This window comes from Podarcis cretensis (assembly GCF_951804945.1).
Source record: "Podarcis cretensis genome assembly, chromosome: 8".
Taxonomy (NCBI): Eukaryota; Metazoa; Chordata; class Lepidosauria; order Squamata; family Lacertidae; genus Podarcis; species Podarcis cretensis.
In genome coordinates this window covers 21,121,270-21,136,777 of record NC_137177.1, presented here as the reverse complement: position 1 = coordinate 21,136,777, position 15,508 = coordinate 21,121,270, and the positions used below count along the sequence as shown (strand labels likewise).

At 46.6% G+C, this 15,508-nt stretch overlaps 1 protein-coding gene across 2 annotated transcripts; it reads right to left on the bottom strand.

Annotated features, from left to right (window-relative positions):
* Positions 1-382: 382 nt before the first annotated feature.
* Positions 383-14,249, bottom strand: UPK1A (uroplakin 1A). Of its 2 annotated transcripts, none has more exons than XM_079986370.1 (8): positions 14,096-14,249; positions 7,855-7,956; positions 7,027-7,227; positions 6,506-6,580; positions 4,328-4,435; positions 2,086-2,265; positions 1,797-1,880; positions 383-764 (listed from the first exon to the last, which is right to left on the bottom strand). In XM_079986370.1, the coding sequence occupies exons 2-8, from the start codon at positions 7,915-7,917 to the stop codon at positions 720-722; spliced, it is 756 nt and encodes a 251-aa protein (XP_079842496.1). In that variant the 5' UTR covers positions 7,918-7,956; positions 14,096-14,249; the 3' UTR covers positions 383-719. The 2 variants fall into 2 exon arrangements, with proteins under 2 accessions (XP_079842496.1, XP_079842497.1); XM_079986371.1 differs by lacking the exon at positions 14,096-14,249 and adding an exon at positions 8,757-8,913.
* Between the last annotated feature and the right edge of the window lie 1,259 nt (positions 14,250-15,508).

The following is a 15,508-nucleotide window of genomic DNA, read 5'->3' as shown; positions in this document are numbered from 1 at the left end:
ATTGAGTCTCATTTGCAGATTGAAAGCAACAGTGGTGAGTACCAATCCTATTCCTTGGATTGCTTTCCAATCTGGACGTGGCACAAATAAGCAAACCTTGGCAATTTTTGCTACCATTTCCACTGGAATTCTCTGACATGCCTAGGGGTGATCTGCCTATACAATTAGGTGGCGATGGTGGTGGGAGATTTATTGCTGTCGCTATTGTTAGAGCAACTGGAAATGGAAAGCCCTTGCTGATCTACTGCAGATCACAGTGAGATCTGTTAGTGGATCCCCGCCTGCCTTTTGCTGCCCCTTTCCTCAGTAGCCTTCCAGTAAGGGAACAAGCCAGATTAAATGCCATAGTTCTCAAAAAGAAAATATACACACACGGACAGAGTACCTTTTCTGGATTTCAAATATTTATTGTACATTTTTTTTAATAAAAAAAAGTTTCACAAAAGAAGGTTAGGAAGATTCCTCTAAAGGACACTTGAGTGACAGGATGGCAGAGTTAAAGGTGTCCGGCAGTGACACCAGCCAGCCACAGTCAAGTTTGTGGGGAGCAAGTCAGCCTTACAGAACATGCTATGGTGCAGTGTGACTATAGAAGGAAACCCCACGGAGGTTCCTCACAAGGATGAATCGGGATGCCGTGCCCTGCCTGGAGGTGTAGGAAGATGGCTCCACCCTTCCCCATCATAGGGCAAATTCAGCTCGAGCAGCTGGGTTTTTCCTCACATTGTAGTGTAATGGTATATAGCCAGGAGAACAACAGGGCACTGTGGAAGAGAGGACAACGTATGACAAAATTGACTGCAACTCCCCCTCCCTTAACCATGTCATTACAATTTCTTTTGCACCACGGTTACTTGGCACACCTTTGGCCCTCCAGAAGTTGCAGAACTACAACTCTTCCCTGACCATTGACCGTGCCGACTGGGGATGACCGGGTTGTTCAGCAACATCTGGAGGGCCAAAGGTTGGCCACCCATGTTTGAAGTCTTCTTCTGAGGAGTTGCACTGGGCTGTGTCAGTGGCGTAGCGTGGGGGGTGCAGGGGGGCCGGCCGCACCAGGCGCAACATCTGGGGGTTAGGGTTAGGGGGCGCAAATCCACAAGTTAGGGGGTGCAAATTACTTGCCTTGCCCCGGGTGCTGACAACCCACGCTACACCACTGGGCTGTGTACACAACATACTTAAATATGGGATCCTGTAACCCATCACATCATTTCTCTTACACATAAACTGTCAAACATGCATGCAATATTTTAATCCTAACTGCGAACCAGAGACAAGAAGGAAGTCATTACACAAGGACGTGCTTCTCTTTTTCAAATAACAGGAGAAATAACAGGAATTGAAACATAATGAAAATAAATCCAATTGAGTTTAGGAGTTACTAAGCGTTCCGCATTACAGCATAATGTGAAGGAGATCTTTGTGCAAGCAAACTCAGTTTGAGTGGTGAATAAATCATGTGGAGAAGCCCACTGACTCTCTTCATGAACATAAACGCTTTGATGGATCAGGCCAAAGGCCCTTCTAGTCAAGCATTGTGTTCTCAGTGGCCATTCAAAATGCCACTGCGAAGATTTCAAGCCAGACATGAGTACATCAGCACTCTCCCTGCTTGCAACCCCCAAGAAATGGCAATCAGAGGCATATCCTGAGTAGCTGTGAACGCTGGCAGTCCCATCCTCCATGGTCTAGTCATCTTTTTGAAACCACCCAAGCTGGTGGCCATCCCACATCTGGTGGCAGCAAATTCCTTCCACCTCCTCCCCAAACAAGCCCTTCAAGTTAGCACTCACCGTGAGCATGAGGATAGCAAAGCCGAACCAAGAGACTCCCCAGGCGTAGCTCTGTACTGCGTGCTTGATGTGCTCAAAGCAGCCCTAAGGGAGGAAGGGAGGAGAGCCACTGAGATCTTCCCTGATGAGGAGATGCTGAGAGTGCCACAATTGCCCCCGGGGGCCAAAAAGGAGGCCTGCCTTGACCTTGAGAGGGAGACTTTGCTCCAGGGCAGACAGTTCTGTACTTCTCATGAAGATGCCCAGGAATGGGAGGCAACTTAGGGAAAGGTGTTGAGGACCACAGTACCTTGGTATGGATGTAGTCGACGTGACCCAGTCTGCAGCCCTCTTCGTTGAGCATGACAAAGTTGCGATCACGCTTGCAGCAGTAGAAGGGCCAAGGGGCCACCACCTCAGGGTACCTGCTTCTGAAGACCGAGGTGTAGTTCACCCAATCCATGGGATTATTGGCACCACAGCACTTTTGCTGGAGGTGGAAAAAGCATCCCAGTTAGTGTTAACACCTTGTACTGCAGTAGCTATTTGGGCAGAGGATCCCTTGCTTGTTTGCTATGCCTTCCCTGGCTATTATTATTGAATCTGTTAGTCACTTAATTATTATTATTGAATCTGTTAGTCACTTTATCTTGCCCAGGGCAACTCAAAGCGACTTCCAACCAAACAGACAACCCCCCCCCCACATAGATACATTTCTTCTTGGTTTTAACGAAATACATTAAAAATATCCCTTCTACTTCTGAAAGGCCACAGACAGTTAAAGGCCAAAGGTCTAGTTAAAGAGGAAAGTTTTCGCCTGGTGCCTAAAGATATATAATGATGGTGTCAGGCGAGCCTCCCTGGAGAGAGCATTCCACAACCGGGGATCCACTGCTCATTCTCATGTTGCCACCCTCTGGACTTCTCTGCGAAGGGGCACACGAAGAAGGGGCTCACATGATGATTGCAGGGTCTGGGTTGGTTCATATGGGGAGAGGCTATTCTGTTGAGGCTTCCTAGAAATATCTGGGAAGGGCTGCAGCTCAGAAGAAGACCAAATGTCAGTCTTCTCCAATCTGGTGTCCTCCAGGTTGTTGGACTACAACTCCCATCAGCCCCTGGCTGCATGGCCCAGTGGTCAAGGATGATGGGAGTTGTAGTCCAAAATGTATGGAGGGCAGTCGATTGCAGAAGAGCTGGCACACATTGTGTATGCAGATGGCCCAGATGCAAACCCGGAAGTTTTCAGTGGAAATGATCAGGGGATGGGAAGGGAAATACTTCTGTCCAAGGCCTAGGAGAGCCAAGAGTCTGACCCAAAGGCATAAAGCAGCTTCTCAAGTTCCTATTCAAGAGGGCCTTGTACAAACATGAAATCAGTTTCCTAGCAGATCTAGACTTTACATGTACATAAGAGAACCATTGCCTTCAGAAACATGGATACGCTACGCCCTGATGCTTCCATCGCTTAAGGTAGGTTCTAATATTAGGAGGTAGGCAGGAAGAAGATTATGTGGACCTACACCAGAGTGGGCAACCTACAGCCCTGCAGATGTTGATGTCCAACTCACATCAGCCTCAACCAGTATGAGGGAAGTGGTAGCCTAGGAGGGCGACAGGCTCCTTGAGGGACAGCATGAGACTCTTGGGTCATGGGTTCTAGCCCCACATTGGGTGAAATATTCCTGCATTGCAGGGGTTTGGACTCAGTGACCCTCATGGTCCCTTCCAATGCTACAAGTCTGTGATTCCCCAGCCTCAGCATGCCAAGGCAACATCCCTTGTGCTGCTTGATGCAGCATTAGAAAATTATTGTCATTATTAATACTAATCTATTAGCCTCCTGTGGGACGCAGGTGGCGCTGTGGGTTAAAGCCTCAGCGCCTAGGACTTGCCGATCGAAAGGTCGGCGGTTCGAATCCCTGCGGCGGGGTGCGCTCCCGCTGCTCGGTCCCAGCGCCTGCCAACCTAGCAGTTCGAAAGCACCTCCGGGTGCAAGTAGATAAATAGGGACCGCTTACCAGCGGGAAGGTAAACGGCGTTTCCGTGTGCGGCTCTGGCTCGCCAGATGCAGCTTTGTCACGCTGGCCACGTGACCCGGTAGTGTCTCCGGACAGCGCTGGCCCCTGGCCTCTTAAGTGAGATGGGCGCACAACCCCAGAGTCTGTCAAGACTGGCCCGTACGGGCAGGGGTACCTTTACCTTTACTATTAGCCTCCAGGAGTGGGTTCTTCTGCAGGAAGAGCAATGCAAGTTTCTACTTTGCCCTTCAGCCAGCCACTGTCTGGAAAGCAGAGATTTCCCCACTCAGCAAGAAAACCCACGGCCAGAAGCAGTAACGCTTCTGAATACCAGTTGCTGGAAATGGCAGCTTGTGCTCAGGTACTGTTTGTGAGTTTCCACCTGGTTGGCTGCTGTGAGAACAGGCTGTTGGACTAGATCGGCCATTGGCTTGATCCTGCAGGTTCCTCTTACATTCTCAGTCGCAAGCTGGCCAGCTCTTGGCAGTTCTGCTCCCCCCAGAGGTGGTAGTTTGGGAAGGGGCATGTTACCTCCATCATGAAACGATCCCACATGCGGGTGAGTTCCCGGCCTTGGTCAGTGTCCGCCGAGTAGAAGGCCAACATCTGTCTGGTTATTAGCTTGGAATTTGAAACCACCTTGGGTGGGGAAGGGAGAGAGAATGCTGGTCAGCCACATTCCCCAGCGCCCATGTCCTTTCTTTACAAGACCCATATGTTCTGAACATTCTGCTTGTAAAGAACGTGGATTGTGTAAAAATGCATGGCACAATGGCTTCTGGCAGAGAAGAAAAATGACAGGCCTTCGTTCCATAAAATGATCATGGGGTTAGGAAAAACTATCATGGGGGGGATCATGGGATTAGGCAAAAACAAATCATGGGCTTCCCCGAAAGAATCCTGGGAACTGTAGTTTGTTCAGGATTCCAGGAATTTACGCTCTGTGAGGAGTAAACTTAATTTTCCTAGGATTCTTTCGAGGAAGCCATGACTGTTAAAGTGCTATAAATGTGCTTTAATGGGTGGTATGGATGTGACCCTAGGTTTTGTTGGTTTTCTACAATGAGAGAAACGGGATCACTTAAGGTGTTTAGTTTATTAGGCCAAATAGACCTTAAAAAAAAATAAAAAATTAACAGCCCACTTACTTCTGATATTCTTCAAGAATATACGCACCTGGCTCCCATGGTTGTAGCCTAACTGGGACACATAAAAAGTAACTCCAACTAATTTAGCTTTACTTGTAAAACCTCTTTGTAAAGGCTTCAGCGCTTGCAACGCTAACTACCTGGACCATGGGAGTAGCCAGGATTTACATTGAAGGTAGGGGGCAAAACTGAGCTGTTAGTTAAGTTTATTAAGTTTATTATTTATTAGCTTTATTTAGGGGGCAGCTGCCCGTCCCCCTGGCAAAGCCTAGACTCATAAGAGACAGTGGGCTGGTTCAGAGGATGCTTCAAGAATACCAGTCCAGTGCATTGGTCTCATCTGCACCATCCATGTGGCAATGGTCCATCCGAATGGGGGCGTTGCACTTATGCACAAAGGGCATAGGCCATAAACTGGGCGGCTGGTTCTCAGATTAAAATTGCGACAAGTGCAATTCAGTTTGCAGAATGAAACCATCAATACTGACAGTATCTGTGGCTCCTCTGGGCTTTTCCAAGAAGGAGCACAAGGCCAGGAGGACAAACAGAGTCTTGGAGCTTGAAGGGAGGAAAACAAAACAAAAACAAAGGAAAAGTCCCTCAATGAAATCTCAAAGGTCACATGTGGTTGTGCCTTGGGTGCTTGCTACAAACACACACACAGAAGACGCACTGTTAATTAGCACAGTACTCCTCACCTGGAGTACTGTGTCCAGTTCTGGGCACCACAGTTCAAGAAGGACACTGACAAACTGGAATGTGTCCAGAGGAGGGCAACCAAAATGGTCAAAGGCCTGGAAACGATGCCTTATGAGGAACGGCTAAGGGAGCTGGGCATGTTTAGCCTGAAGAAGAGGAGGTTAAGGGGTGATATGATAGCCGTGGTCAAATATATAAAAGGATGTCACATAGAGGAGGGAGAAAGGTTGTTTTCTGCTGCTCCAGAGAAGCGGACACGGAGCAATGGCTCCAAACTACAAGAAAGAAGATTCCACCTAAACATTAGGAAGAACTTCCTGACAGTAAGAGCAGTTCGACAGTGGAATTTGCTGCCAAGGAGTGTGGTGGAGTCTCCTTCTTTGGAGGTCTTTAAGCAGAGGCTTGACAACCATAGTCAGGAGTGCTCTGATGGTGTTTCCTGCTTGGCAGGGGGTTGGACTCGAGGGCCCTTGTGGTCTCTTCCAACTCTATGATTCTATGATTCTATGGTTATTACCCCCCCCCCCAATCATTAGATTGATCATCTGATGAGCAGGGACTGGGTGATTTTTCCTCCTGATCATAGTGCTGGACAGAGCAGAGAGACTAACATTTCTCTGCTTAGCCCAGTGCTGTGATAAGAATTAAAATTGCTCTGCCTTTGCTGGTGTTCAGCCCAGTCACCTCCCTGTGGTGATGCAGCCACTACCTGAAAATTACGTTGGGGGTTAGTGGGCTGGAGATTTACCACCCTGGGCTAAAATATGACACAGGCCCACCCTTTCTCTCAAACTGGACAGAGCCAAGTTTCGGCCAGCGGCAGGCACAGTTGGGCGACTCTCCCTGGTCTGCTTGTACTTACATAGTCACGGTGCGTGTAGGACGTGATGCAAGAAGCACACTCAAATAAGTAGACAACCAGGATCAGCACCAGATACTGAAGACAAGGAGAAAGAACCAGGTAAGCGGGTAGGGAGACTGCTGACCACTAGGGCCTTAGCAAGCCAACCTTCCTTTCCCAAGGCAAAACATGAAGGCTGGAGACAAAGAGGCTTCTGGGGAGTCCAAACTGAAGTTTTGAGGGTTTGTTTCGAAAGCACTGTTTGAAGCCACTGATGCCAGCCCCACTTCTCTCTGAGTTTACATAGGGAAAGGTGGAACACACATCACAAACCACAGCTCTCTCTTTCCAGATGCCTTCAGTTTTCCATATTGTCACCCACAGCAATCTTGCACTCTTCCCACCAGAAGGGGAAGCGTGTCAAAGCTGACTCCATCGCTTGTCCCCAAACACTGCTAAGGAATGGCAGGAGATTCCAGCTGGGATGGGGTGGGGAAGATGAGCATTCGGTAAAGTCCCTTCCCCCTCCCTGCTTTACTCACCAGTAACACCATCAGGCGGTTGCCATTCACAAGGCTGATAACGCCAAAGACGCACACGCAGAAGAAACAAAAGCCGGTGAAGATGGAGATCCAGGCACCTGCATAGACATCGTCTTTTCCTGTAACTCCCATGATGGGGTAGACCTTGTAGGGATCAGCTGTTACCCAGACAGACTCCGCGTAAAGCGCCAGTCCTGCAAGCTGCGTAAATATGAGAAAGCTGTGATATAGCAAGCTGCCTTGTGGGATGTTCAAAATAGGAGCTGTAGCCAGCAGGGTATGGCTCAGAGTAGACCCAATGAAATGAGGGGCCTGCCTCATTAAATTCAATGGGTCTCCCCTGAGCAGGACTGGCATTAGATACAACCCTATTTCTCCACTGAGCCCAACCTTGAATCCTTGGACTTGTCCAACTCCTATCACCCTCCCAGCCATCATGGTCAAAGGTCAAGGCTTAGGGCCAAAGTAGAGAGCATTTGGGCTGTGGGCTTTTGCTAACTGTGGGTGCCCAGATGTTGCAACATCTGGGGACCTGCAGATGGAATGGCCCACAGCCCAAATGCTCTCCACTTTGATTGGCAGTAGCTCTCCAGCAGGCATCTTGCCCATTATCTGTTCCTTCAACCTTTTAACTGGAGATGCAGACAGTTGAAATGGGGACTTTTGATCAGCAAAGGAGATGCTCCACCGCAGAGCTATGCCAGTTCTCCTTTGACACAAGTTCTGCTAGCAGGGCTATAGTGCCCCAGGTTAAGACACCAGATTCTAAGCCAAAAAGCCCATAGGTTCTCCTTCTACCTACAAACATGGTAGCTTCAGCACTCTCACCATGATGATCACATTGCCCATCACCAACAGCCCCACGACAAAAGATGAGCTCTTCTCCTCCATGTTTCCCAGGAAAGGTTCCTTGCAACAGCTGCTCAGGTTCTGTAGAAGGTGGAAAAGCACAAAAGAAATAAGGTGATCCTGAAAAGCCAATGGGAAAGACTTGGGATTATGGTTCACTTCCACCACTCCTGTCTCAGTTTGCATAGAGGAGAAACGCTTAAGCCAGCTTGGTCAGTGCTCCTTCCAAAACATCCGTATCCAACAGTGTGCAGAGATGGAGAAGATCGAATGGCAAGATTGATCTAAGGACCATCTTTACCAGGTTAGATCACACAGCATTTGGGATGAGAGTCTTTTCAACGTTGGCCATGATTATGGCATTTCTGACTTCTTGGGTTGACGTGAGCTTTTGGGCTGAAATGTTGAGTTTTATTACATGTTTTATTTTGTACTCCATTCCTAGAAATCAATTTTAATGTTTCACTGTTTTAACAGTTTGTATATGAAGAGAAGTAACTGTTTTCTATTTTAAATGTGTCTGGAGGCAGGTAACTGAGCCAATAGGTATGGACTCAAATACGTAGGTTTTAGGGAACTCCACAACATTCCTGGGAGTCAGAAGAGCTCAGGGTAGGATGCAAAACTTCCTTTGCAATGAAGGCACACCACTATGTTTTTACTCCAGTGAATCAACTCAGTGGCCTTTTATCAAAGAACTCAAGACTCAGTTAACCTAAACAGGAACAGTTGCTACCTGTCTCAGGTGGGAGGGAGGGGAGAGTACCTTTGACAGCTTGAGGGCCATAATCCCTTCTGGAAATCTTCCAAGGGCCACATACATGCTAGTGGTGGGTGGGGCCAGAGGCAAAAGTAAGCAGACCAATAAATGCAAACTTTACCTTTCTACAGTAGGCTAGTATCTACACACACTCACACATTCCTCTTTATCTTCCACCCAGGTGAGAAAGAAGTATTCAAGAATTCATCCTAACCAGCAAAAACAGTTGAGGAGAAGTTGGAGCAAGGCCAGTGGGAGATGCCCCAAGGGTCAGATAGAAAGGTCTAGAGCAGGGTTTCCCAAACCTGGGTCTCCAACTGTTTGGGGACTACAATTCCCATCATCCCTGACCACTGGTCCTACTAGATAGGGATGGTGGGAGTTGTAGTACAGCTGGAGTTTGGGAAACCTTGCTCTGGAGGATCAGATTTGGTGTTCAGGAGTGAACTTACCACCCCTGACCCATCTTGCACAGGAAAAGTGCTTCATGATAGGGAGCAAATCACAGTTCTCTTCAGCAGGGATGGGGAACCTCCAGCACAGGCTTTCATTTTGGGCAAGCTTCGAAGGACCCACCAGGACCTTAAAGGGAGTTCCTGATGGTTCCTTTACTGGAGCAAAGCACACTCAATTGGCCATTAGTTGGTGGTGAAGGAATGCACATTGCTCCAGGAGGAGGAAGCAGCTTCCATTGAAACAGCTGTTAAAATGATGGTGGTGATGGTGAATTTTTTTTAGCAGTAGTTTCAGTTGAAAATTATTTCTCCCTCCCAGCATTGATCCTCAAACCCCTGAAAATCAGAGCTTCAAAGAACAATATCAGGCTGTTTGAAAGACCTTTTGCAAACAGTCCTGTGCTGCCTCCTGGACTCGTGGTGTCTCCCAAGATATTTCAGAACCATTTAATCCTGCATTTTCTAGAAAGTGGGAAAATCAGGTTTCTAAAATAGTACCAGAGGCCTGTGTGCAATGCTCGAGAGTGACCAATTGTGAAAAACTAAGACAAATTTTAATTCAGTTGCCTGGAACTCCTTAGAATACCAGAACCTTTTTTTTTAAAAAAAGGGAACTCATGCAGGGATCAGCACTGGACCTTCTGCAAGGGTGCTGAAGCTGAGGTGGGTATGCAAGGATGCCAGGTGATGGCACCCTTCTCAGAACCAGAAAAAATCTGGTGGCCAAACAGAAATTCAGATTAATTTAAAATGTATCTGCATTGCAAACATGTGTATCTTAAGACCTAGCAGACCAGGGATTTGTATGATGGGACAGTCTTTAGGGGGAAAAAAAAAACCTTGCCCCAAATTTATGGATAAAGGCAGGGTACATATGGAGCCAAACAACCCAAGTCCTTAAGAGATTTGAAGGGAAGAGGAAGTTCCTGGCTGGGTCTGGTGTTTGTATGTTTTTTCCAGTCTGGGAGCGCCTGTCCCCAGGCACCAGTTCTTGCCTAGCTGGCTCCACAAAGGGCAGGTCTAACTGGTGGAGCTAGCTATACCCTCAGGACAGCATTGCAGGGATTCCTGGCGATCCACATTGCCTCCTCCAGAGTTGTTTTGCAGGGAGAGGAAGGTGAACAGACCAGTGTTCTGCGACTCAGAGTTATTCAGAGTACACATTGCCACACCCTCCCTCTCCAAGAGGGAAACACCAGTTTTGGTATTGCATGGCACCAGGGAGATGGCCAAATATTGCTAACTGTTGATGAACCACTACAAGACCCCTCTTGATCTCCTTGTGGACTTAGTTTGGAGAGCTATCCTTGGACAGAAGTTTGTCCTCTGATGGCTCTTCGGTTGGAAGGCTGTTGTCAGCACAGTAGGACACAAGGACACTTTACCTGGGTGCAATCTTGTAGGGTTCTTCCTACATCCTTCTGTTTAATGGAAAGGGATGAAAATCAGAGGCCAAATACCATCTAATCCAGGAGTGGAGAAACTTCTTCATCCCAAGGGCCACGTTCCCTTCTGGGCAACCTTCCAAGGGCCATATGCCAGCAGTGGGCAGGGCCAGGGACACGCGTGGGTGGAGCAACCAATGCAAATTTTGCTTTTGTACAACAGGCAACCTTCAGCTCTCTGTCCTCCATTCAGAGGAGCAAGATCAGAATTCGAGGGCACCTTCCAGCCAAGTCAAAGCACTCAAGGTGGGAAGAAGAACCAGTTAGGTTCTCCACCAAACGAAGCCAAACAACTTCCAAGCATTACCAAGGACCCAAGACATTTTGGCACCTGAGGTAAACTACAAAATGATCTATGCTAAGAACAAGGGGTGGTGGAATCAAATCAACCTAACCCAATGGTTGAAAAGGAAATCAAAGGTCATTGCATGGAGGGGACAAGGCCTGCTCAGGAACATGCCAGCAAATAAAATTAATAATAATAATAATAATAATAATAATAATAATAATAATGATGATGATGATGTTATTCTTATTCTTTATACCCGTCCATCTGGCTGGGTTTCTCCAGCCATTCTGGGCAGCTCCCAACAGAATATTAAAAACACGATAAAACATCAAACATTAAAAACATCCCTAAACAGGGCTGCCTTCAGATGTCTTCTAAAAGTCAGATAGTTGTTTATTTCCTTGACATCTGATGGGAGGGTGTTCCACAGGGCAGGCGCCACTACTGAGAAGGCCCTCTGCCTGGTTCCCTCTAACCTCACTTCTCACAGTGGGGGAACCGTCAGAAGGCCCTCAGCGCTGGACCTCAGTGATCGGGCTGAATGATGGGGGTGGAGACGCTCCTTCAGGTATACTGGGCCAAGGCCGTTTAGGGCTTTAAATGTCAGCACCAACCCTTTGAATTGTGCAGATGGGTGCAGACCCCAGGAGACCCCAGAGGGCAGTCCCTACCACCTTCTCCCTAGGGGTGGGAGGAGATCAGCAGTGCCCCCTAGTCACTGTCAAGGTGGCATGGGTGGGGGCTGCCAAGGAGGCGGCAGGTCCATCCTCCAAGGAGCATGCTGAAACCTTCGCTGTAGCAGCAGCAAGCGATGCATTCCTTGGAGACCAGATCTGTTGCCCCTGTGGACCATGCCACCCGAGGTAGTCAGTTCACCTTGCCTTATGGCCCTACCAAGAACTAATAGCCCAAAATCAGTACTGGGTTGCAAATGGATTTAAGAATTCTGGAGGTACTTGCTTTCTGGCTAGAAGCATTTAGTCAAAGAGTTGCCTAATTAGCTGGAATCAATTATTTGAAACCCAGACTGCCCTCCTTCTTGAGAGAGAGTTTGCCTTTATTATTGTTCTTGTTATTTATTAAAATTGTGTATTACCCTTCATCCGAAAATCCCAGGGTGGTTCACAACAGAAAAATACAAAATGGGAATACAAAATACATAATAAAGCAAAAACAAACAACTCTTTCCCACAAGCATGTTTCAAAAGCCATAGAATGTTAATCAGCCAAATGCCTGGTTGAAGAGAAATGTTTTTGCTTGGCACCTAAAGATATTAAGTGTTTCTCTTCAAAGAATACAGTGCCGCCAAATGAAATTATGTACTCAAGGCATGACCATCTTTGTATCTCCTAAACAGGAACCAATTGGCACATTTTATTATCATTTTAATGTTCAGCATCTGGAAATTAGTAAATATTGGCTATTTTCATTTCAGAGGCGCTTTGTGCATTGTAGTCAGTGTGTGAATTTTAGCTGGAGAGAAAGGTGGTTTTGCAGGCCATTTTCTGTCTTAAAAACAAATACCTTTCCTGTGTGTTTACTCTGAAGTAAAACAAATTGTGCTCTATGGTGTCTACTCCCAGGCAGTAATTGCCTCTAGGTTCTCTTGACTGGTTTCATGTTCCAGACAGCTTCTCAAAAATACGCTACATCGCCATATACCATCATTTCAATGGAAATTTTGGGATATATTCTATCAACATGATAAGCACTGAACCAGACATAGAACATTTAAAGGTGCATTTATGCTTCTTCAAACCAATATGTGAAGTGAACTGCAGGCATCCTTCAAAATTCACACTTCTCATTTTTCCACACTTAAGTTCACTTCTTCACATCAGTTTGTGATTTGATTTTTTAAAGTCTTCATGAAAATTCATTGGCAATTTCCCCTCTAATATACCAGTTTTTGCATGCAGTTTTGCTAAGCAATCTCCCCAACTATAAAGCATTTCTAAATGTTATTTTCACTAACAGATGAAATTTTCGTGCACATTTAGCCTGGTATATAAATTCATTGAATGAGAATTGAATATTCTCCACTGCCATCCTGAAGTTTAGCCTCTGTTGTTTTTCTTCAACCCTCCGTACCACAGACCTAGAATTTTGCCACCAGCCTCACACTTCGGCTGTGTATGAACCATACACTGAAAGCACATTGCTTCCCCCAAAGAAGCCTGGGAACGGTAGTTTGTTAAGGGTGTTGGGAATTGTAGTTCTGTGAGGGGCAGCCTACTGTTCCCAATATTCTTTGGGGAAAGCAACATACTTGAAATGTATGGTGTGCACAGAACCACACTCCTCTCAGCCACCTGGATGGAAACTGATGGCGAATCTGAGGCACAAAAGCAGGACCAGCGAGAAATTTTGCAAATATATTCACACACCTTTTTTGTGTGAGGCTGAGGAGGTTAGCTGGATTGCAATAAAGCCTTGTTGACCATTTCTGGAAGGTTCCATTTCATCGCACAAATGAAATGGCCCCACTTGAGGCAACTCAGCTAAAGCAATCAGATGTATCTCGCCCACAAAAGCTTAGTCTTGAGGTGCGACAAGACTCCACGCTTTCCCCTGCAATGGCTACCACTCTGGAAGGACTTTGCTATCAGAAGGCAGTCACCACTGATAAGAACTCTACACACATACCCTCTAAGTGTCCCTATTTTCCAGGGACGGTCCCCAATTTACAGAAGCTGTCCCGGTTCCTCATTTGATCCTGGAATGTCCCACTTCTCCTTAGGATGTCCCTATTTTCATTGGAGAAACATTGGGATGTCCCCATTTTCACCAGAGAAATGTTGGAAGGTACATACATGGAGTCTTGAGAGTCCCATGGACTGTAAGAAGATCAAACCTATCCATTCTGAAGGAAATCAGCCCTGAGTGCTCACTGGAAGGACAGATCCTGAAGCTGAGGCTCCAATACTTTGTCCACCTCATGAGAAGAGAAGACTCCCTGGAAAAGACCCTGATGTTGGGAAAGATTGAGGGCACAAGGAGAAGGTGACGACAGAGGACGAGACGGCTGGACAGTGTTCTCAAAGCTACAAACATGAGTTTGACCAAACTGCGAGAGGCAGTGGAAGACAGAAGTGCCTGGCATGCTCTGGTCCATGGGGTCATGAAGAGTCGGACACGACTAAACGACTAAACAACAATAGAACATACATGGAAACAATCACAGCTCTTCAGTTTGGGACTGCAGTTTCGAAAGGCAGCAATGGGCCCCTCTCCATCCTCAAAACCTCCCGGCTTACAGCCTCCACTCACCTATTAGCTGCAGACAAGCCAGCTGTATCCTGTTCTGCAAGGTGCAACAATCTTAAGGCTGCCCTTTATATATTTGCCCAGGCAAAGTGGGTAGGGAATGAGGGGGGTCAGAAAACTGGACTGGATTTTCTGGATTGGAGGCAGGAAGGACCGGGGGGGGGGGAGATTTTACCACCTGTTTTCTGCCACTCAGTTGGTTGATGCCCCACCCAGGAAAAGGCTGACTGACCAGAGCTATCACATAGTTGGATCCTCCGGGTGGTTAGCTGGGGACGGGAATTTCCCTTGCAAGGAGACTTTGAAAGCTTGCAAGGCACCCTGGCAGACAAGCAGAGTGGAAATGAAGTTGTGAGGTTCATTTTTTAAAGGGGTTGAGGTTGATCGCTTTTAGTAATAATGTTCTTTTATTATTTGGATACAGCCCTGGCTTTATTTATTTTTTCTCTTGAGTTTTTAAGCAGGGAAGATGTGTTTTTTTGTGTGTGTGTTCATTGCAAGCTGCCTTGAGCATTTCACTTTTTTAATGGGAAAACGGGGCAGGCAATTCTATCAATAAATAAATGTACATACCTATTTGCAGCCACAATCCAATTTAGGGATAAGTGCAACTCAATCAGCAGTTTTGAAAAGCGCATTTATTTTTAATGGCCGTCAGCTGAATCTGAGCATTGATTTGAAACAGCAGATTATGGGTCTAATCCTAAAAATACTTGTTAGAAGACCCCTATTTCCCCCTCCACCTCACAGAGCTATAATTCCCAGAGTTCCCTGGGAAGAGAGATTGATTGTTGACGGCGCCTCTTTTCCTTTACAACTGTTTGTCCCTGTTGTTCACCACCTCTGTACTCTGTACACATTTGAAGAGCTTTGCATAGAATGGGATGTTGTCCCAGTTCTCTTGGGGTGGTGTTAAAACCACCTCATTTATTTTCAGCAGACATAAGTGAGTCTGGTCAAATGCAAAACCATCCCACTTTATAACCTGCCAAACAGAGTATTATATTGGAGGAACGTGATGCAAATATTTGATGACGTCGGTTCATGTCCATAGCATAGTTTACAGACCCTCCAAATGTCCTTATTATCCAGGGACAGTCTCGGATTTACAGAAGCCATCTAAGTTTCTGATTTGATCCTGGAATGTCCCACTTTCCCTTAGGACGCCCCTATTTTCATCAGAGAAATGTTGGGGTGTGTGGAGTTATGAGCCAAGGATATAAGTAACCTTTAGAAGACACCTGAAGACAGTACTGTATAGGGAGGTTTTTTATTGTTTAATGTTTTATTATGTTTTTATATACAGTATGTTGAAAGCCGCCCAGAGTGGCTGGGGCAACCCAGTCAGATGGGCGGGGTACAAATATTAAAATTATTATTATCATGAATAGGGAAAGGAAATCCTTGCTTTCATTA

Coding starts and splice junctions, on each gene's coding strand:
- UPK1A (XM_079986370.1), bottom strand. CDS start 7,917: ATGGAGGAGAAGAGCTCATCTTTTGTCGTGGGGCTGTTGGTGATGGGC. Junction 4,436..6,505: donor CCTACACGCACCGTGACTAT/GTAAGTACAAGC, acceptor TCCCCACCCAAG/GTGGTTTCAAATTCCAAGCT. Junction 2,266..4,327: donor GGGATCGTTTCATGATGGAG/GTAACATGCCCC, acceptor TTCCACCTCCAG/CAAAAGTGCTGTGGTGCCAA.